The following is a 19544-nucleotide window of genomic DNA, read 5'->3' on the forward strand; positions in this document are numbered from 1 at the left end:
CGGTCACGTGACCTCAGACCTACAGTGCGCTCTTCGAGCACCACTTAGCGACGAGCGGGTGCTTCGTGACACCCTACTGAAGGACTACCCAGGAAAGTATGACATCATACAAAGTTGCAAGCACAAGTTTCCTGTAATGAATGAGACGTGTCAAATTAAGGTGAAAAGTTTATTAAAAGAACATATTTACAGACAAAATGAAGGTTTCGTGGATTAACGGGACCAGAATCTGACAGTACCTTTGCTAATCGAGAAGTAACAAGTCAAATTTATACATTATTAACTAAAGACATCAAATGAAGAGGATAAGGATTGTTTAATGCTACAAAGAGGGTTGGAGATATGACATGTACATAGAAACCATCTTCCAGTTCACATGCATTTGTAACATAGTGAAATTAAATAACTGTCAAGGTGATAAGAAGCAAGAAAAGAGAGGCTGTAATTAGAAAGTGACATAAAATATAGCTTGTTTAGACGGAAGAAAATGATTTTGGGCATTTAAAAAAGGCAAAAATCTTCCAACCCTAACTGGATACAGACGAACATTAATAGCAGCAGGCTTCCTGTGGCAAGCTTGACATTGCCTCCAAAGTGCTCATTTTAATGGCAATCTAACTCAGGCCCCAACATCCACAGACCAACAGGCATTTCACAGGCAGTAAGGTGCACAAATCTTTGATCTGGTACATTCACATATCAGGGCTGCATCTGGGACACATACCTCCCATTTGGTAAAGCCTGCATCTTCAGAAGCAAGTGCAGGGAGACCATGTTGACCCTTTCCAACGGAAACTAAAGCATAGATTAGGAAGTTGGAACTATGTTCAAAATGCGTCAATCATAAGGCAAATGTCTCTACATTTTGAAAGGGCAAACCTAATTGGTAAGGCAAATCTGCATTATGTACACGGAGGCAAATTTATTGCCAATACAAACTAATGCAATCTTCAGTTCACCCCATGGTACTTGTACCAACAGTATAAGCACTATAAGTCACAGGACAAACTTGGTTATCCTTTCTGGTCAGGCATGCATATCTGAGTTCATTTAGTAAATGGTGAGGCTAAGGGAGCGGTTCATCTTTTTTCCGATGAGCCGAGACGTCCTGGAGCTGGATTGCACTGTAGAACGTGTAAGAACTCTGTCTGTAGTCAGAACCCTCTCCTCTGCTGCAACCTTTGCCATCTGAGCTTTCTTTAGCTCCCTAAAAAAAAAAAGATTGATTAATTCAAGACACGCACAAAATAACTTATCAGTTCCTAAGCAATTGTTTTTAAGGATAGCATTTGGATTTTTTTAAGCAATTACAAAAAAATAACAGCCGACATGAACACATATACTGTATTTAATAGCAAATATTTTTGAGTGCTGTAAACATCCTTGGCTTAGATCAAGTGCTTTGTCCACAACATTACATAAAACCACTTACTTTTGCAGAAGTGCATTCTTGAACCTCTCAGCGTTTAGCTCAACACGCAGCTGGTCGGCACACATTCTGGAAGCAGTCAGCAGAACAGGATGCCTCACAAGGTCAGAGGTTGAGGGTCGTCGAGTTGGATCAGGATGGATCATAAGCTGTAAGGAAGATACAATTTAATCATCAATTCAAGCAAGAACTAAAATAAATCATTTTATAAAATTCACTTTACAAATTATTTTGTTAACAGAGCAATAAAGACTTAGGAACTTACCTTTAACAAGCTTAGAAATTCTTGAGAGAGTACTTGTGGGATATGGGGCAGGATACCTTGTCGGATTTTGTGCCACTTTTCCCCATTAGAGGGAAGGGGCTCTGATCCAGAGGCACTGATCACTGTCAGGGCTAGAGCAAATATATCTGCTTTTTTCAGGTTACTGTAGTCCTGTGAGAAGGAGCAGTCAAATTAGCAAATAGCACAAAAACACCATCATCTACTCGGAATGAGAAAAATAAAATGGTGTTTACCTCCTGAAGCACTTCATTTGCCAGGTATCTACTGTCACCTTCTTCAACTTGGGGATTGGTAACTCTCGTAACATGACCTAGGTCACCTAAAAAACAAACAAACAAAAAAAGGAATATTTAAAACCTTGTCCCTTTAATGATAACCTGCATAATAAAGGCAGAGTATACAGATTCCATATTTTACCTATTTTGTACACCACACTTGTGGTGGGTCCATCTTCTTCATCTTCAAGTTCCTCTAAACTGGCAGCAGGTTTGCGTGAAATGAATATATTGCCTGAAAGAAATTGCCAAACCATTTAAAACAACCTTTACAGGAAGAGTTGATTAATACTAATTAATACTAAATTAATTTACATTTTAAAAGGCTGTAACAAGTAAATACGTACTTGGCTTGATATCCATGTGAACAAGTGCTGTTGAGTGAATGTACTTAAGTCCACGAGAGACTTGAAGCAGCAGATCCTTCAGCTCAAGCTCGGACAGGAAGTGCATGCGTCTATTGTTCTCGGCGATGACGTCAGACAGGGTTCCACCATTACAGTACTCATTCTGAATCAGCATGTGGTCATCTTCTGCCCAAGCAGAATAATACCTCACGACGTGGGGGTGCTGTCCAAGAACTGCGTGTGCGTATACCTCACGAAGTGCATTCTGCCTGTCAGGGGACAATTCATAAGTAAAGGTTAGTCAGAACTCTCATTTAGTTAGTGACATCAAAATACACAAGATACATAAAAGGTCCAAGTTTCACTTACTCATCCACAGAGCCTGCCAGCGGCTTTTTGGAACGTTTGATTGCGTAAATACAGCCGTCCAACCTCTTGACACATTTGAAAACAGACCCAAACTCTCCAGAGCCAATCTTCTCCAGCTCATGGAACTCGGACGCATATCTGGACATCATGTTATTCTCCATCATCGTGATCCTCTGTTGGGAATTATCAGATATGTTTTATTAGAGAATAAAATATTACTTTTTATATTTCTTACTAAAATTCTACATATTAAAATAAATAGTTTAACTAAAAACTATAAATGTATTAAACGTTACCTTTGATGGCGGAATGAGCTCGTCCTCAATCTCTGCATCACTTGCTTCCATGTCCTCACCACAAGAACTAAAAAAAGGCAAAGACGCTTATTAGAGAGGATGCAAACCGAATAATAAGCACTAGGGGGCAGTAAAGAGGTCTGACGAAGCACATGGCGTACAGAGTGTGGTAACACGAGGTTTTTGGTTCATCGCCAACTTTATGTCTAGGTGCAGATTAAGTAAACGTATTTAACGAATAGTCCTGCAATCTGTACCATACCTGTCGTACCTAGGTCTTACGTTTCAATGTTATTAAGCTCTTATTTAAGCAGACAGGACGTTTTTTATGATGTTAACTTGTTATTAAAACAGGAAAAAATGATTTGACATTTGGTGAACTAAATATCTATAATGCACAAACATACTCATTCCAGTGTGATCGTTTCCTGTTGTTTCTTTGTAGTGTTGATGACTGCATGAGGATGGAGTCCGGGGTGAAGGGGTTGATGTTTACTTGAGGTGTCTGGTTTCGTCTACTGTCCAGACAGGCTTTACTGGTGGAATCCACATTCTTGAACAGGGCGACTCTCCGGTTTGTGGATGCCATCGTCCTGGCTTTGGACAATAAGCTCTGTATATTTGGGGAGATCATGCATACGATCAGATAACGTGAAAAACAAAACAGAATATGATAATTGTAATTCTTATCGCAAGGACCAAGGGCGGTTTTAATAAACTCGAATTTCAGTAAAAACATTAAAAACAGATGACACATTTTTACATTACATGCGTTTTAATAGAGTTGCTTATGTCAATAGACTGATTCATCGGTGTTGTTACGCAACCTGTTACAGTAAGTTCAATATATGTGGGTCACGAGGTGAAGTCATCAACCTGTGAGAGAGGCGAGGCTGCCTTTTAAGATTTTCATTATTTACTTTCAAATATCTGACGACTACGTGGTAAAGAAAACAGTTAGGAAAAGTATAACGTTTATTATATTTTAAACCTAAAAACGTGCTCTCCATTATAACATGTTTGCCATATCTGTGTATGCACAAGTACAAATGAGAAATAACTTTATGGTCGATTGTGCTAAAGTTATCAGAATTACTACAAACCTTTGGGGTATGAGGGGTATCAAACAGCCGGAGTTTTCGGAAAGTTTTGTGGGGTGGTGTATCAGGACAATCCGGGACGGGGGAGCTCGATCCGTCCATGTCATCGTGAATATATCCTCTCTCGGGTGAACTGTCGTAGGACTGGGGCCCTTTACGAGGCGATGGGGAGCCTCTCATGAAAAAAGTTGGTTTTAAGCGAGATGGTGAGCCGAATCCCTCTTCGTCCCATAACTCGTCGTCTTCTCCGGTTCGGCTAAGAGGGCTGCTGCCCAGGTCCTCCGGTCTCTTTTCTACGCTGCTGCGCCGCACGGAGACGGGAGAATCTAGCTCCGTAAAGCCCGATTCGGCTCCGGTGCTGTTGTTCGCGTCTTCAATGCTGTCCTCTTCGCCATCGCTAGCGGTAAACTGTAGCTTTTGTCGAACGGGTTTAAGATTGGGAGACTTGCCTTGCCTCCGTACGCTGAAACTCATCTTGCCAGCAAAAAGTTCCGTAAAAGTAGGATAAAATGTACACAAAGTTGTGTAACAACGAAAAATCAGCCCAAAAGGCTGGCAGATCAGTCAGATACTGTATTTTAGATAAACATATCTAATATCGATCGTGCAGTTCAAACAGAGCGCTGATGAACGGTCCAGAAAATCAAGGGATTTCCAATTATTCCAAGTGGGAAACGTCCTGATAATTGTTACCGAAGCAAAATCTCCTCTATAAATGTAAACCTGGTGTCTGATATCCCTGACAAGTCCGCACAAGTTAAGTTTAAACTTTTGCAGACTCTAAAACTACAGACGCTGATAACGAAGTTAGACGTGAAACAGCTTCCACGGCGACGTTGTAAGTATCGATGAAGAAAATGGCTGCTCCAAAAACTCCCCTCTAGTATCTCAGAAATAAACAAAAAAACAAGCTTTACAGTTGTTTAAACTGTCATGTATCACTCCGACGCGAAGGATAAACCTCTCAAAACATGTCAAAGCACATAAAATAGTGTCGTTCAAGACAATAATGTTTACAAAAGTAGTTTGAATGACGAGCTACTCCTCCCACCAACAAGCGTGGTCTAAGTCTTCCCGCGACCGTTGGTCATGTGACGTGTCTCGTACCAATGAGCGCAGAATTTCAAAGTTTAAAAGAAAGGCGGTCCACTGTGTGTTACGTCACAAGCTCCTCCTCCAAAACTGGTGACTGACTGTGACTTCAATTTGGCGCGAATTTCTTTCTTTCATCTATGTAATCCCATCGTATCATCCTTTGAGTTGATCACAGGCCGGATTACTGAAATGGGCGTCGGAATGGCACATTGTTATTCGTTTTTGGTGACGGAGTTACACGTTAAATTAAGTAAATCTGATGAGATTTAACATGTAATGGCTGTTTTGACGAAAAGCGTGGGTTGGTGGTGTAAATGAGCCACATGGTTTTGTTTATAGTCTTCTCCAATAGAAATGGATGACAGGTAACGTTAATCAGTTACCAATACCTATTACTTAAACAAGCCCGTTAGTTTCACTAATGATATTTGCATCACAATATTAATTGTATTTACTCAAATACATCGTAAAACTGTAAATGTTAAATTAGTTGAAAACAACAGTGATGTCTTATTTTTCCTACCGACTGTAACTATAATCACATGATTTCAAAGTAGAACAACTACTCAAAATCATCAGAACAACTAATTCAACATAAAAATACAACACAAACACAAAATTTCTTTTTCTAATTATAATTCTGTTCATTTTATCGGCAGATTGCAAAAAATAGCTTAATCAAATATATACAGAAAAAAACTCTAGTCTTAAAACAGTTATGTACATATACACACAAAAATATGTTCAATTTTTTTTAACAATCATGATGTCAGCATTTAAAAAAACTATGATGCTTGACAGGTTTTTAATACTCACATACACACACACACTCAGACACAACCTTGAGGAGTTTAGTTCACTGTGGCAATAAATTACAAAACTAATCTTCCATTCCAGGTGTTTCTCCTTGCTGTATTCTTGATGCTATTCTGATGGCTTCTTCAAGGGAGGGTTGATCACTCAGCTATGAAAGGGGAAATGTTTATTCATTGGAGGTCAAATTTAAGACAACTTCACCAACGACAATACTTTGTCCACACTTGAAATACATTAGTTAAACATTTCCATTGAACATGTTCCCCAGCATGCAATCTTCACCACCCACCCTCCAAGTACAGGGTCACTCTCCCCCACAACGACTCACTTCTGCTTTTTTGACAACGACGGCTCATTAATCAGAATCGATGGGCAAGCCAAAGATAAACACATAGTTGATTGGACTAGAGTTGCTCAATTTGTTCTCCATTAGTGAAGGAAAACAATTCTACAGTTGTTCATCAACTATTGGATCTGTTAAATACATCAATTGCTCAAATCTATAACTAAAAGGTGCTTGATAAAATTAATAAAATGTATTTGGTTTAAAAGATAAAGCATACAACAATCGCCATTGATATAAGGTATGCATTTTCAAATCCAAGGATCTCCATAAATTAGACCTACAGAACCCCACCCTTTAGGAGAGAAGGACACAATCCCCAACAAACAGGGTAGTGGATGATGCAATCCAAAAATAAGCTTAAAGCTTTACAAACATTAACAGCATGTTTTACTCACAGCTAATATCGGTGTATGATATTATATGATTCAAAGTCTGCGACGCCTCCCATTTGTATTTCTGAGTGTGAAGACAGTGTTTGTTTTGTGTGGTAACTTTTCCATACCTGGACAGCAATGTGTGTGCCATTAGAGGTGGCCAGCAGTGTGACTGGGTGTTGGCTTGTGGAAACTATGTGCTGTTCGTGATCCTGCACAAGCTCCCCGTCTTCTGTATGGTACGCAGACAGGTCTGGTGTCACAATCGCCACCTAAAACAGAAACAAAGTTTCACAAGACCTTACGTAGTATAATATGGAAAGGTCAAGTGGCGACCCCTACCTGTCCCTCCGTGCCGTCTGCAGAAACCATGGTAACAGAATGTGCCCCTCCTGATGAAAGCATTGCTTCATGTGCTGGGATAGTTATGGTGGTTCCCTCTTGTGTTACCATGGTAATCGTGCCACCCATAGCCTGCATATCTGCCTGAGAAAGAACCTGCGGCCAAAAGGCAAAACATCTTCATTTGTACACATTATTTAAAATGTACGGTAAAGGTCATTAATAATAATAATTAATAAACTGTATTTACCTGTTGTGTGCCATCCTGGGATATAAGAGCCACATGATGTTGTCCTGTGACCTCTGATCCACCCAATACCTGCTCGGACCCAGAGTCATCCTCCACCTCTGTAGGTGTATACATTAACCCAGGATCATCAACGGCCTCTGAAAATGATGAAGATTCCAATTTTAGCTAAGAAAAATCTAGAATGTTATTTCCTTTCCAGCTTAAACTGTGCTGTCGGACAATTCCAAATGGAACTTACCTGCAGGAGGCTCAAAATAGCCTTCTTGTTCTTCTTCTATGGGCTCTGTGTCATTATGAGCTGTACGTTTATGCATGGCAAGGGTGGAGATTTGCTTATACGTCTTTCCGCAGTGATTACAGTTGTAGGGTTTGCAGGGTGTATGAACCACATGGTGCTTGTACAGGCTAGAGTACTCTGTGAAGCGTTTGTCACAGCCAGGTACAGTGCAAACGTAAGGCTTCTCTCCTGGAAATGATCACACAAATACAATTAGGTTCATTGTGATCTCCGGCAGTGATTCAAAGATTTCTTACACTTCTTCTTATATTACGTCTTCACTCTTCATTTGATCTTAGAGAGACAAACTATGTACAGCAGGTACCTGTGTGAATTCTCATGTGGTTTTTGTAGTTTGTCGCACTTGCGAATGCCCTTCCGCAATTGGGCTCAGAGCAGTAATATGGTCTCTCGCCTGTGTGAGTACGAATGTGAACCTTGCGAATGTTGGACGTGGTGAACGATCTTCCACAACCTTCAAACGGACATTTAAATGGCTTTTCACCTAAAAAAACACAAACACGCGAATTTAACCAACACATTACATTTGTTTTTGTGAATGCCTATGTTGTTATTATTGAAACTTAATGTGGGACAGCCTGATATGAAACATACCTGTATGTGTCCGTGTGTGTTTTTGTAGGTCTCCGGATGTTTTGAAAGACTTGAGGCAGTTGAGTTCCTGACAGCGATATGGTTTCTCTCCAGTGTGTGTTCGGATGTGACTCTTAAGGCCATAACCTAAAGACAGCAAGGAAGAACCACGACTAACTCAATCAAAATTGATGGAGAAACGAAAAAAAATGTTCTCATGGGAAAATAATAACCTGTTGCAAATTTCTTTCCACATCCTATCTGGTCGCAAATGTACGGCTTGTCTCCTGTATGCGACCTTTCATGTACCTGGGAACGTTCAGAATGCCACACACAATGTCACTTTGTGCTCAAATCTGTACTCAAAAAGGCTTTATGGAGCACATACTTTATCTATCTATCTAGTATCTATCTGTCTTATCATATGAAGTGATTTTACCTTTAGATGATGAGCAGTGGTATAGAGTTTTCCACATCCTTCATGTTCACATCGGAAGGCTTTTTCCCCAACATGTTGAATTCTAGGTGACCTGCAGTCCTGACCCTGCAGTACAATCTGAGAACACAGGAATGAACTAGTTTTACAAAAAAATAAATAGAAACAAACAGGTATCTGTTTGGGATGGAATGGGAAACCTTACCTGCATATGGACACCATCAGAGTCCCTACGACCGAGTAGCCCTGTGCTACATTCTGTAGCCTCCATCTACCGAAAAAACGATCTTTGTTTACTGACATTTTGTGTTTTTTTACATATCTCTTTCTTCATTATTATCATGGACACCTATTGTTAAATTGATATGATCCTAACCTTTGTAGAGTATTGCTCCAGCACACTGATTGTCTCAGCATCAATGGTACCCTCCGTCTGCAAATCTGCTACCGTGCCATCCGCCTGGATGGCTAAAATGGTGTTGGATTGTGGCATATGCTGTATATATGCAGTGGTGCCATCCTCTAACTGAACCGCCTGTAAACTGCCGTGATCATACGTTTCTAAAAAGATCAGAATTGTGTTAATATTCTGATTTTATCTAACGAATGCAAACTAACTACAAATGCTCAAAATAAAACTACAGGAAAGCAAAGTATCTTGAAACACACAATACAAGAGCAGAATATTGCACAGAGACAGACCTTTTGGGGCATGAATGTAAGCAGTTGTTCCATCTTCCAGTTGCACAGCCTGTCCATCCTCTAGCCGTAATCCTTCTCCACCTATAAAGTATTATTTGGAAATATGTGCATAAATAGACATTTAAGTGGCCACTTGAAACATCTAGGCTGAAAGATCTGCTACCAACAGACACTTACAATGAAGCTACTTCTATTACAATGAGTAGGGCCAGTACAGTTTCTTATGCCTTCAGTGACAATGCAATAAACTTTTCCTATTTAAGTTACCCGTTTTAGACATTGGTAGATGCTGGACATATGCGGCAGATCCATCCTCCAACTGGATCACTTGTCCTTCCATTATCTTGTTGTCTGAGAAAGAAACTATAAGGGCAAATATTGAGTTTGTGGCACTTTCTGTCATTTCAAACGACTACACATTCACTGATATTATTTAATTATTTATAAACCAGTAAATCTAGTCATTTAAAACTTGGTGTATTATCTATAGCATGCAGAATAATAATAAATGTTTCAATACCTTTGGGGCTATGTTGAATGTATGCTGTGGAGCCATCCACCAGAGTCACTGCCTGCAAACTCACAGTATCTATTCCTTCGATGTTGTCATCTGTGTGGTAACAGTTGGCCATTATAGATCTATACTGTACAATGCATGACGTATAATAATAAAGCAGATGTTTTTCTCACCTGCTACTGTCACCGCTTCCGTCAAGCAAAGGGTGACCTGCTGTGGATCCCCATCAACACTTTGAAACTCCATGCCCTGGGTGTCTCGATTCACCTGGGCTAAGAGCATGATCTACCTGTGCAACTAGGCAACAAAATGGTTTTATGTTAAAATCCAAAGGTGTCCATAAACATTTAACAACACTGTCTTATTGTTAGGCACAGTAAATACACAGTATTCTGCGTTACATTGTTAAAGCTGTTGCAACTTATAAACATTCTGACATTTGTATAACCTGCTGTGCATAAAAACTACCAGTCAAAATCTATTACGCATTTATTATTTAATTGATATATATATATATATATATATATATATATATATATATATATATATATATATATATAATAAATTTAAGGATGTTTTATTTATTACCTAATATATTTTTAGTATTTTGCATTTGGATTTAATTTAATCGTGAAATAAATTATTATAATATAAAAATATTATACACATAGAAATATATTTATTTCAATGCATAACTTGTCAAAGTAAACAGGTAAGCGCTACATGTGCTATATTGTGCAGAACTGTACAGCTTGTGCCATGCACGCTGTTTATTTTTCCGAAAGAATGTCACATTTTTGTCAAAAAATCCGCAAAAGTATCACCACGTTCATCAATGGTTGCTTCTAGGGTATTAAAGTGATAGTTCACCAAAAATAAAAATTCTGTCATCATTTACTCTCCCTCATGTAATTACATACATGTATAAATTACTTTGTTCTGATGAACACAAAGATATTTAGAAGAATATCTCACTTTGTGCTCCGCAGAACAAGAAAATACAGAATATTTTTTTCCTACTATGGTAGTGGATGATGTCAGAACTGATAAGTTGCTAACAGCCTTACAAATATCGTTCTTTCTGTTTAACAGAACAAATAAATGTATATAGGTTTGAAACCACCCGAGGGTGAATAAATGATGACAATTTAATTTGGGTTGAACGATTCTTTTAAATGAAGATATTGTGCCAACGAGGGCATTTCCTCTAGTAACTTCCATTTTAACGTTAGCCAGGAAGCTACGAATCGATCCATATTTGTGACATTTTTAATCAATGTACGAAAAATAATGAAGATTTATCAACACAAAGGGTAAAACAGCCAGGTTAAAGTTACTATTTATATCGTTGGGTTGACGGAGTCCGTCATGCTAACGAGTAGCATATGCTACAGTAAACATTCGTGTTTTACTTATACCGTGTGATAAGTGTTGCCATAACGTGGAGATCGTTGATATTTAGATATTATATGAACACCACTGCATCAAAGTGCAAAAAAATAATCATTTTATTATCGTTAAATTATAAAGAATCAACCGCTAGCCCACATTCAGTTGCTGCGGTAACTTGACAATCACAATCGGCACGTTACAATGTTGCAACCGACTACAACCCTGAGTCCAACTGGCTTTAATAAATAAAACATTGCTTCCGATGCATTTTCACTGTTTTATTTCGTTCTGCATCCCCCAACGACTTCCACGACACTTCCATTCCCGCACTCCCCAGCTAAGTGGCGTCTGAGGAAATAAGGCACACTGGGTAAAAACACATTTATATACTAACCTCCGAAAATTTTCCAACAATCCCTTCGTTCGACCACCATGCACCAGGGCAGGAAACGCTATGCAGACAACACAACCCCGGAATATGAATAACGCCAGCGTTTCTCTGCCGGAGGGCCGACAGATTGTTAATACGCAAACGTGATTGGCTGAATAAGACTCTTGCTATACTTCTATTGGTCCGTCGTCGTTCCGTAAGAATGCGCGCTGTGTGAAAATCATGTTCAGGGGCACCTTTGAGACGCCATTCGGGTCTGTTGGGTGTATTGTTCGAGCGTGAATAAGCAAATATAACACAGTAGCTTATTGGCATGGTTTTGTCGGTTTGCGGATAGGGGTCGCGTGTTTTGTTGATATATATTTTAACGTCACAATGTGAACAGTGGTTTTACAGTTGACGTAATTGATATCTTTTACTATGTGTCAATGAAGAGTCGGTCGCCATTTTGAATGGCTGACGATGCCATGGCTGGAGTGAGGATGTATGGGCAATGCAGTGCATTAGAAAGGAAAGCCAAACCACTTGAAAGCTTTGCTTTTTTTCAGCAGTGGTGATTAACTATAACGCAATTTGTTGCGACTATTAAAAAAAACAGATATACATATCTTTTTAAATGTTATTTTATGTCTAAATGTAAATATTTGTATGCAGTGATTAGATGTCTCAAATAGTTAGTATTTAATTTTTTAATATTTTGGTGATATGTATTCTACACAGATTGAAAAGGTCATTTATGACTATTTAAACTACAATGAATCATCTGTATTGTTTGCTTTGTGTGCTGTATTATAAAAATATGAAATAATCTACATTTTATAACTATTTCAAACTGTCATTGTTGGGTCTGTTTCTCAAAACATTGTCAGGTTTTCTCAAGTTTTTACATTTTAGCTTCTGTATAAGAGAAAACTACCCAATCTTTTTTTGGACTGACAGTCTGTCATAAATTGACTCTCATAACAAGTCTCGGGTTCATGTGGTCCATTCTGGTGAGAGGTCTAAAACAGCATGTCGGTCAAACGTTTTAGACAGGTTTAGGTGTTACTTCACCCAAAAATGAAAATTCTGTCATCATTTACTCACCTTCGAGTTGTTCCAAATGTGTACAAATTGCTGTGTCCTGATAAACATGAGAAAGATATTTGGAATAATGCTTATGACTAAACAGATCTCAACCCCCATTGACTACCATAGTAGGAAAAAATACTTTATAATTTTTTGTTCTGCTGAACACAAAATAAGACATTTTGCAGAATGTGGGATAGCAAACATTTCTGGGGCACTTTAACCATTGTTTTTTTTCCTACTACGGTAGTCAATCGGGTTGAAATCTGTTTGGTTATAAACATTCTTCCAAATATCTTTCTCTGTGTTCATCACAGAGAAAGATATTTGGAAGAATGCTTGTAACCCAACAGTTTTTGGCCACCATTGACAACTATAATAGGAACACAGATTCTGAAAGCAAAGGGAAACTGAGTTAAAGAAACAGTTAACCCACACATGAAAATACTGTTGTCATTTACTCACCCTCGTCATTTACAGAATCTGTTAAGATATCCAAGTGTGAGTTTTATATAGACAACATCATCTAATTATAATATCAATGAATGATAAAATAATTCTCTAAAATTGATGTGTAACATAAATAACAATGTCTTCATTTGATGCTCTTCACTACCACTAGGTGGATGTATGTCGTTTTTCTTCAAGGCTGGTCAGAGACTCACTATGGCAACCTCAGTACACAGTGGAGAATAGGGTCATTGTTGGTGGATTACAGGACACAGAAATTGCTACAGTTTGTGTTTTCTAGGAATCAGGTTTGAATAATTTTTTATTTGGGTATGTATTATTGCATTTATTTACATTTATGTTGCCAATAACTGAGCAAATGCAACTTTATTGCAGATCATTCTGTCGTAGTGATGTCATCAAGTCCTCATGTATCTTATAGCCAAAGTGTCCTTCCCCTGTTTATGGGTAAAAGCAGAAACACCACGTTTGTTCTGGACACCTCTAATGGAATGAATGCCTTTATGGGCCCAGTGAAGAATCTTATCATCCAAACCCTCACTGCTAAAGCTTCACTTAGAGACTCTCTCTTCAACATTATCAGCGTTTCATACAAGGTAGCCTAAATTTACAATAAATCACTGTGAAAATATTAATGCCACACATGTTACCATCATTTTAAGAATGTAAACTGTAACACGTTGTTTAAAATGCAATTTAATTTATTTATGAGTAAATGGGAAAAGTGTTTATTATATTTAGTATAGTAATTATTACACATCTTATTTTCTTTAGGCAACTGCATGGTCTTCTCACATGTTGCTCTGCACCCCTGATATTGTTTATCAAGCCTTGAACTGGATTCACACATTACAGACAAGTCCTGGAAGAGACCTCTACACTGCACTGGCCTTAGCCTTCTCTGACCCTGCCTGTCAATCTGTCCATTTAGTGACCAGTGGTCTCCCAGACAACACCACACAATGTCTGGCTTCATTATCAACCCTGGTGACTCGCCCTGTGCATACCTTTCACATATCTGACAATCCCATGAACGGTGACATCTCAGACTTCTTGCACTGCGTCTCTTCTACCACTAAAGGGAGCTGTTACAACATGTCTGTGAACTCGGGCAACGTTGTGGAGGTATGACATTTTACACCCTGAATTAATTTGTTTTACTTCTCTCGCTCATCTTTATAATGATTTATGTTGTAACAGATCAGTTTGTTATATTCAACGGATCAACAGATTCAAACGCCATCATATCTACAAGACAGATGGCCTTCAGGGGTGGATTTAAATCATGTCCCATACTACAACTCCACTAGTTATGTATGTTCTGCACCATACTGGTATGTTGTCAGTGTATTTTTTTGTATAAATTAAATAAACCTAAAAACCTAAATTAATTGTATTTAATGTTTTACAGGTGTTCCCCAACAAATCATTTTAGTACAGTATCATGTGCATCTACAAGGGTAATGAGAGGTGCCGAGTTTCATCCTGGCTGTCGTGTTTTAGCAAGAAGTGAGAGAGATGGGTTTTACTATTTGGGGACAATTATACATCAGGTACAGAAAGAAAAACTTAAACATTGTTGTAGAAACCTGCAGATTCTGAAGTATTCTTGAATTGCAATTAAATGTAGATGCATCATCACATATATTATAAAGTCTATGCTGTTCTCTAGGGCAGAGGAAATGTTTATATGGTGGAGTTTGATAAAGTCATGGGACCCATAGAAAATGCCTTTATGGAAACAATAAATGCAGTTCAGCCAACTTACCAGCCTGATATGGTGAGTCTAAGCATTGCACATGGACACAGTATTGCTCCAGGAGACACTGTTCTTGTTCCATGGGAGCCAGACCTGACACGATATGGACCTGGAAGAGTCATCTCTGGTATGGAGCTAAGAGACTCGATAAAAGGTAAAGTTTAAAGTTTTCATATGCCAAGATTTTTATTTACTAAGAACTGAATAAACCTCTGAAAATTTGTGATGTGTGTTGTCTCATCAAAGGTGATGATGTAAGCATTGGACCTCAGGTTCGCTTTTGGAACGGGATTACAATGCACGTCCCCAAAGATCTTGCAGTATGGATTCCAGCCTCCCACCATGAGCAAGTGATTAAGGATCTCCAGTATTATTCAACCAGGCCGTGTTGTTGTAGGGTCTCCCATTGTAACAGTGGTTTTAAATTTCCAAGTCACCGATGCACCCATCATAGTCTGTCTTGCATCCCACCATGCCATTGTCCAGTTAAAACATGCTGGCCAATAGTAATGTCAACTCCACTACTGAACAAACATGGGAGAGAAGACTTGGAGAGAAAAATCGATCTCCAATTGAAAGAACTACAGAGCCTACAGGTGTCTTCATCTTCAGACTCAGATGACCAACAAATGCCATCCAGCTCAGAAATGGTAAGCGCCTCAATAAACACTGAAATTTCCTGCCTGAAAAAGCCTTACACTCAGCTAGAGGTCAAGCCAGCCTGGAGATACTGGAAAAGGGGATCTCCAGAACCACAGCACAAGAAACCAGGTAATGAAAAATATTTGCAATAAAGGTTTTAAAGATGGACAAACATAGGACATAATAATTATGTTTACAATAGACTACTACAAAATGCCAAGCAGGTACTTTTAGCCTTTTAATTGGCACTTAAATAATATTTATTGGTATTTCAGGAAGAACGGTCAGATCTTCTCATGTTAATCGTGCCAGGCACATTTGGGATTCTGGAAACTCTACAGATGACCACTCCATGATGACCAATCACAGCTCTTTATTTAAGATGATACCCATTTCACCAAAACGAGGAGCCTCTATCAGGGAACTATTTCAATCCACCGATCAAAAGTCATTTATTAAAGCTTCATCTCCAATCGTTCTGGCAATGACCAAAAGGCCAGCAAAAGCGATGCTATAGTTTCACAACCCAAGTGTTGCGTTTTTCAATAATTTTGTTTATAAATGAAACATCATTTAATAAGTATATGAAGTAAATACAAGAGTCCAGTATGTAAAAACGATGCAAGCATTAATTAAAAATGTTTAATCTGTAGGAGGAATACACAAAGTAAAAGTACATTTTCACAAATCATTAAGGCATTCATTCCTAAAAATACATTTTAAAATAACATATAAATATACGAGTAGAAAACAAGCACAAGATAAAAAAATACTCTGAATCAGATTGCAAAGTCATCGTTTACAATTTTAGTGCAATAATTGTTATGTCTCTCATTCATAAAAATGCAAAGGGGATGTTATTCAGAGATTGAACCGAAGACTCTTGCTTTCCCCGGCGGTGATGCGGACTGTTTTGGTTACTGGCCTTGTGTCCTGCATGGCTGCTGTGATGGAATAAGTTCCCGGAGAAACTTCAATAAAGAAATCCTCTGATGTACCCTTTTGTAAATCATGTGGATTATTCACTCTGAGAATATGATTTCTTGAACAAATGCTTAAGTAACAATCCCTATCAAACTCAACACTTATCTAAATTTACATACACAACAACAAAACCTGAAAGATTTATTAAGTTCATGCTTACAAAATCTCTGTCGATGGTTACAGCAGCATTCTGTTTCTGGTCAGAGGTTTTAAACATGTCCTGGCAATGATAGCGACAGATATGTTCTCGGTCGTTGGGCTCAGCCTGGTGCACTGACTTGTAAAACGCCTGTTGAAGAAACACAGGTTCTGGTTTTCAATTTTAAATCCAATACCATTAAAAGTTAATAGATAAAGTATTGTTCACCTTGCACTGCCTTGTAGTTTCTGCCATGTACTCCACTATTGTTGCAAAAGCCTGGTCCAGGTTTGCATGGGAGAAGTTTCTCTGAACCACAGACAAAAAGTATTTTTTTATTTTCATGGGCAGACTTTCATCGTAGACCATCTAGCGTTTATCTAATACTACCAACCTCTGAGTGTATGTTGTGAATGAACATGGGTGATGGATTTGCACTAACGTTAGGCCACTTAATGGACCGTCTCTTTGCTTTCTCCAGCACATCCTGTCCGAGTTTTGATGACCGGCGCAGGGAGCTCTCCATAAACGATTCACTTGCCATAAACACAAGCGTCTCAAACTACATGCGAATAACACAGTATCATATTAAGGGCCACAAAAAATATTTCCAAAACAATACGTCTTCGGAAACGCAGTCGCACATGTACGCATATCTTTATGAGTAAAGACTACGTAGCTAAACATTAGAAGAAAACGTACATTTATTACGTTTTATAGACACACTGAAGTATTAGCTATAGTGTTCTCAAGAAGTGACTTAATGAAGCGCTGCGTATCGCGATTGGCGAGTGACATCAAAGAAGTGCGACAGTGTAGAGAGCAATATGGAAATATGAGATTTGACATGCATATTAATAATGTACCTCACGACGCCAAACCTACAATTCGGAGGACGTTTTGCTCGAAGTTCGTGGTCGCACTTGTTCTTTAAACGTTAAAAAACGGGTCCTTTATTGAGTTCAAACTGCAACACGCAAAGTTACCAAATTTGGGCGTGTGCTCTGAAGTGAAAGTGTGGCAATGCATTTCCGGTCGCACGCCTTCATGGGAATTGAAGTCTTTGCGGCAGCGTAACAAAATACATACCTCACTACACAACGGGGCGGTTAAGGTTAAAGACTAGACTAAATTAAATGTTAGAGCTGTCTGAAAACAGTGAGCGATGACATATCTTATATATAAAAATATTTTATTTTGACTCAAAATGTTTTTTGGAAAGCATGCTTGTAAAAATTACTTAAATGTAATAATTTAACTAAGGCCTAGTCCTGGTTTAAACTAATCCCTGTCCGAGAAACCGCCTCAATAAATTGAAAAGACATGGAAAAACATGCTTTGTTCTCGTTTTGGATTATTCAGAAGTGCACATTAGTGCTAATAGACTTGGGAGCAAGCCTTTATTGGGAGCAGTAACCGTATGTTTTGGATGTTTGACCAATGACTCATCATTAAATCATTTGACCTTTTTCACCAAATATTTAATGTCTTTTAAGATGAGTGGTGGCAAGTTTTTGATGAGTAGCAAATTATATTATATGAGCTGAGAATGGGAAGCAATGACCTGACAAGAGCTGAGATGATAGAGTTGGATAAAGGATGCGGCAACTTGACACAATTTTTCTACAACACTTCAAATGCTATTAGATTGTTAATGATAATCTTAAATCTATAATTTACCTTATTTGTAAGTTTTTTTTTTTAGCCTTGTTGTGCAAGCACTGTTAAGCTTGTGCAGAGGCAGCAGCTTTTGCCAGAGGGGAACTGGAATCCCCTGGTTGGGCCTGGGTTCTCCTGAGGTTTTTTTTCTCGATTGGAGTTTTGGGTTCCTCACCACCATTTGCATATTGTTTTGCACTATTTGCCTGGGCGGGGGGGCTGCTTTAGAACTTAGAAGTTAAACATAATTAATATTGCATATAAGAATTTGTAGTCCGTTTAATATTTGACCTGTGGTTCTCTCTCCTTTATCCCAAATGTGTGCTTTCACTGTGTGTGTGCGAGTGTGTTTGCGTGTGTGCGTCTATGTCAATGTGTGTAAGTATGTATGCATATTGTGTGTGTGGAGCATTTGTATGTCTGTCTTTTGTTGTTTTCACCTTTTTCTTGTTTTTACAGGTATATGCCTTTAGTTGTTTTTCTTGTATTCAATGTGTCTCATGTACAGCTGCTTTGTAACAATGAAAATTGTAAAAAGCGCTATATAAATAAAGTTGAGTTGAGTTAATATGATGGTTTACCATGTCTGACGTAAAATAAACAATACAGTAGGGTACAGTTTTCCTATGAAAACGTCTGTCCTGTGGCTGCTTTTGGATTTATGAAAAATTCATATGGAGGTCTACAGCAAGACCATTGCTGGAAAGGAACTGCCCACATTGGGAGACCATCCTATCATACCTTGTTTTATCAGAGTAAAAACCGATATAAAAATAGTGCCACTGTTACCACGGTTTCAGAGTAACGCAGAAAGGAATCCTCCCAATAGCATTTCTCTAACACTTCCCACACAGTCTAACAGGCTCTCCACATTGAGATTGAAACCCACAGGGCTCATCCAAGTGAACAGAATTCACACCACAGTGGTGTTTGGTCCACGTGCCATCTGTAAACACCATCTGCTGCAAAATGATCTGATGCACGCATACACAAACCCTTTCTTATGCTTAGGGGTGCGTGAGAAATAACGCATCATACATCAACAAATTGATTTGATGATAGGATAGAATATAAATAAATAATATGCTGTGTGCCTGCAAATCACCCTTCTTTTAACATCCTTGGTGGCACAAACACTCACATGCACATTGCCACATGCCCTGATTCACCCATGGCTATCCTGAGGAA

At 38.6% G+C, this 19544-nt stretch overlaps 4 protein-coding genes across 11 annotated transcripts; 1 reads left to right on the forward strand and 3 right to left on the reverse strand.

Annotated features, from left to right (window-relative positions):
• Positions 1-155: 155 nt before the first annotated feature.
• Positions 156-5733, reverse strand: wee1 (WEE1 G2 checkpoint kinase). The gene is made up of 10 exons (XM_056765834.1): positions 4106-5733; positions 3410-3615; positions 3003-3069; positions 2707-2879; positions 2338-2606; positions 2133-2225; positions 1949-2034; positions 1695-1865; positions 1433-1578; positions 156-1207 (listed from the first exon to the last, which is right to left on the reverse strand). Exons 1-10 carry the CDS (start codon positions 4574-4576, stop codon positions 1051-1053), a joined length of 1839 nt encoding a protein of 612 aa, XP_056621812.1. The 5' UTR covers positions 4577-5733; the 3' UTR covers positions 156-1050.
• Positions 5734-5816: 83 nt separating this feature from the next.
• On the reverse strand, positions 5817-11704 carry znf143b (zinc finger protein 143b). 2 transcript variants are annotated; one of them, XM_056765832.1, is made up of 16 exons: positions 11638-11704; positions 10025-10148; positions 9855-9944; positions 9602-9697; positions 9335-9415; positions 9009-9193; positions 8838-8903; positions 8636-8752; positions 8430-8505; positions 8218-8343; positions 7928-8107; positions 7564-7791; positions 7326-7462; positions 7076-7231; positions 6862-7005; positions 5817-6161 (listed from the first exon to the last, which is right to left on the reverse strand). In XM_056765832.1, the coding sequence occupies exons 2-16, from the start codon at positions 10131-10133 to the stop codon at positions 6078-6080; spliced, it is 1875 nt and encodes a 624-aa protein (XP_056621810.1). In that variant the 5' UTR covers positions 10134-10148; positions 11638-11704; the 3' UTR covers positions 5817-6077. The 2 variants fall into 2 exon arrangements, with proteins under 2 accessions (XP_056621810.1, XP_056621811.1); XM_056765833.1 differs by lacking the exon at positions 11638-11704 and adding an exon at positions 11270-11606.
• On the forward strand, positions 11598-16091 carry c14h11orf16 (chromosome 14 C11orf16 homolog). Of its 6 annotated transcripts, none has more exons than XM_056765838.1 (9): positions 11598-11613; positions 13325-13460; positions 13549-13769; positions 13948-14298; positions 14374-14507; positions 14585-14726; positions 14846-15086; positions 15179-15703; positions 15850-16091. In XM_056765838.1, exons 3-9 carry the CDS (start codon positions 13566-13568, stop codon positions 16089-16091), a joined length of 1839 nt encoding a protein of 612 aa, XP_056621816.1. In that variant the 5' UTR covers positions 11598-11613; positions 13325-13460; positions 13549-13565. The 6 variants fall into 6 exon arrangements, with proteins under 6 accessions (XP_056621816.1, XP_056621814.1, XP_056621815.1 ...); XM_056765836.1 differs by lacking the exon at positions 11598-11613 and adding an exon at positions 11873-13203; XM_056765837.1 differs by lacking the exon at positions 11598-11613 and adding an exon at positions 11873-12187.
• A 111-nt stretch (positions 16092-16202) lies between these two features.
• On the reverse strand, positions 16203-17717 carry akip1 (A kinase (PRKA) interacting protein 1). Of its 2 annotated transcripts, none has more exons than XM_056765843.1 (5): positions 17583-17717; positions 17092-17259; positions 16926-17006; positions 16719-16847; positions 16203-16573 (listed from the first exon to the last, which is right to left on the reverse strand). In XM_056765843.1, the coding sequence occupies exons 2-5, from the start codon at positions 17239-17241 to the stop codon at positions 16436-16438; spliced, it is 498 nt and encodes a 165-aa protein (XP_056621821.1). In that variant the 5' UTR covers positions 17242-17259; positions 17583-17717; the 3' UTR covers positions 16203-16435. The 2 variants fall into 2 exon arrangements, with proteins under 2 accessions (XP_056621821.1, XP_056621820.1); XM_056765842.1 differs by having other exon boundaries at positions 17564-17706.
• Positions 17718-19544: the final 1827 nt, after the last annotated feature.

The sequence above is a fragment of the Triplophysa dalaica genome, chromosome 14 (genome assembly GCF_015846415.1).
Source record: "Triplophysa dalaica isolate WHDGS20190420 chromosome 14, ASM1584641v1, whole genome shotgun sequence".
Lineage (NCBI taxonomy): Eukaryota > Metazoa > Chordata > Actinopteri > Cypriniformes > Nemacheilidae > Triplophysa > Triplophysa dalaica.

Coding starts and splice junctions, on each gene's coding strand:
- wee1 (XM_056765834.1), bottom strand. CDS start 4,576: ATGAGTTTCAGCGTACGGAGGCAAGGCAAGTCTCCCAATCTTAAACCC. Junction 3,070..3,409: donor AAACGATCACACTGGAATGA/GTATGTTTGTGC, acceptor GCCTTTTTTTAG/TTCTTGTGGTGAGGACATGG. Junction 2,880..3,002: donor AGCTCATTCCGCCATCAAAG/GTAACGTTTAAT, acceptor AATTCCCAACAG/AGGATCACGATGATGGAGAA.
- znf143b (XM_056765832.1), bottom strand. CDS start 10,133: ATGCTCTTAGCCCAGGTGAATCGAGACACCCAGGGCATGGAGTTTCAA. Junction 9,945..10,024: donor GGAAGCGGTGACAGTAGCAG/GTGAGAAAAACA, acceptor GTTACCACACAG/ATGACAACATCGAAGGAATA. Junction 8,904..9,008: donor TGGAGCAATACTCTACAAAG/GTTAGGATCATA, acceptor TTTTTTCGGTAG/ATGGAGGCTACAGAATGTAG.
- c14h11orf16 (XM_056765838.1), top strand. CDS start 13,566: ATGTCATCAAGTCCTCATGTATCTTATAGCCAAAGTGTCCTTCCCCTG. Junction 14,508..14,584: donor GTATGTTCTGCACCATACTG/GTATGTTGTCAG, acceptor AATGTTTTACAG/GTGTTCCCCAACAAATCATT. Junction 15,087..15,178: donor GCTAAGAGACTCGATAAAAG/GTAAAGTTTAAA, acceptor GTCTCATCAAAG/GTGATGATGTAAGCATTGGA.
- akip1 (XM_056765843.1), bottom strand. CDS start 17,241: ATGGCAAGTGAATCGTTTATGGAGAGCTCCCTGCGCCGGTCATCAAAA. Junction 17,007..17,091: donor TTCACAACATACACTCAGAG/GTTGGTAGTATT, acceptor TCTGTGGTTCAG/AGAAACTTCTCCCATGCAAA. Junction 16,848..16,925: donor AAACTACAAGGCAGTGCAAG/GTGAACAATACT, acceptor TTTCTTCAACAG/GCGTTTTACAAGTCAGTGCA.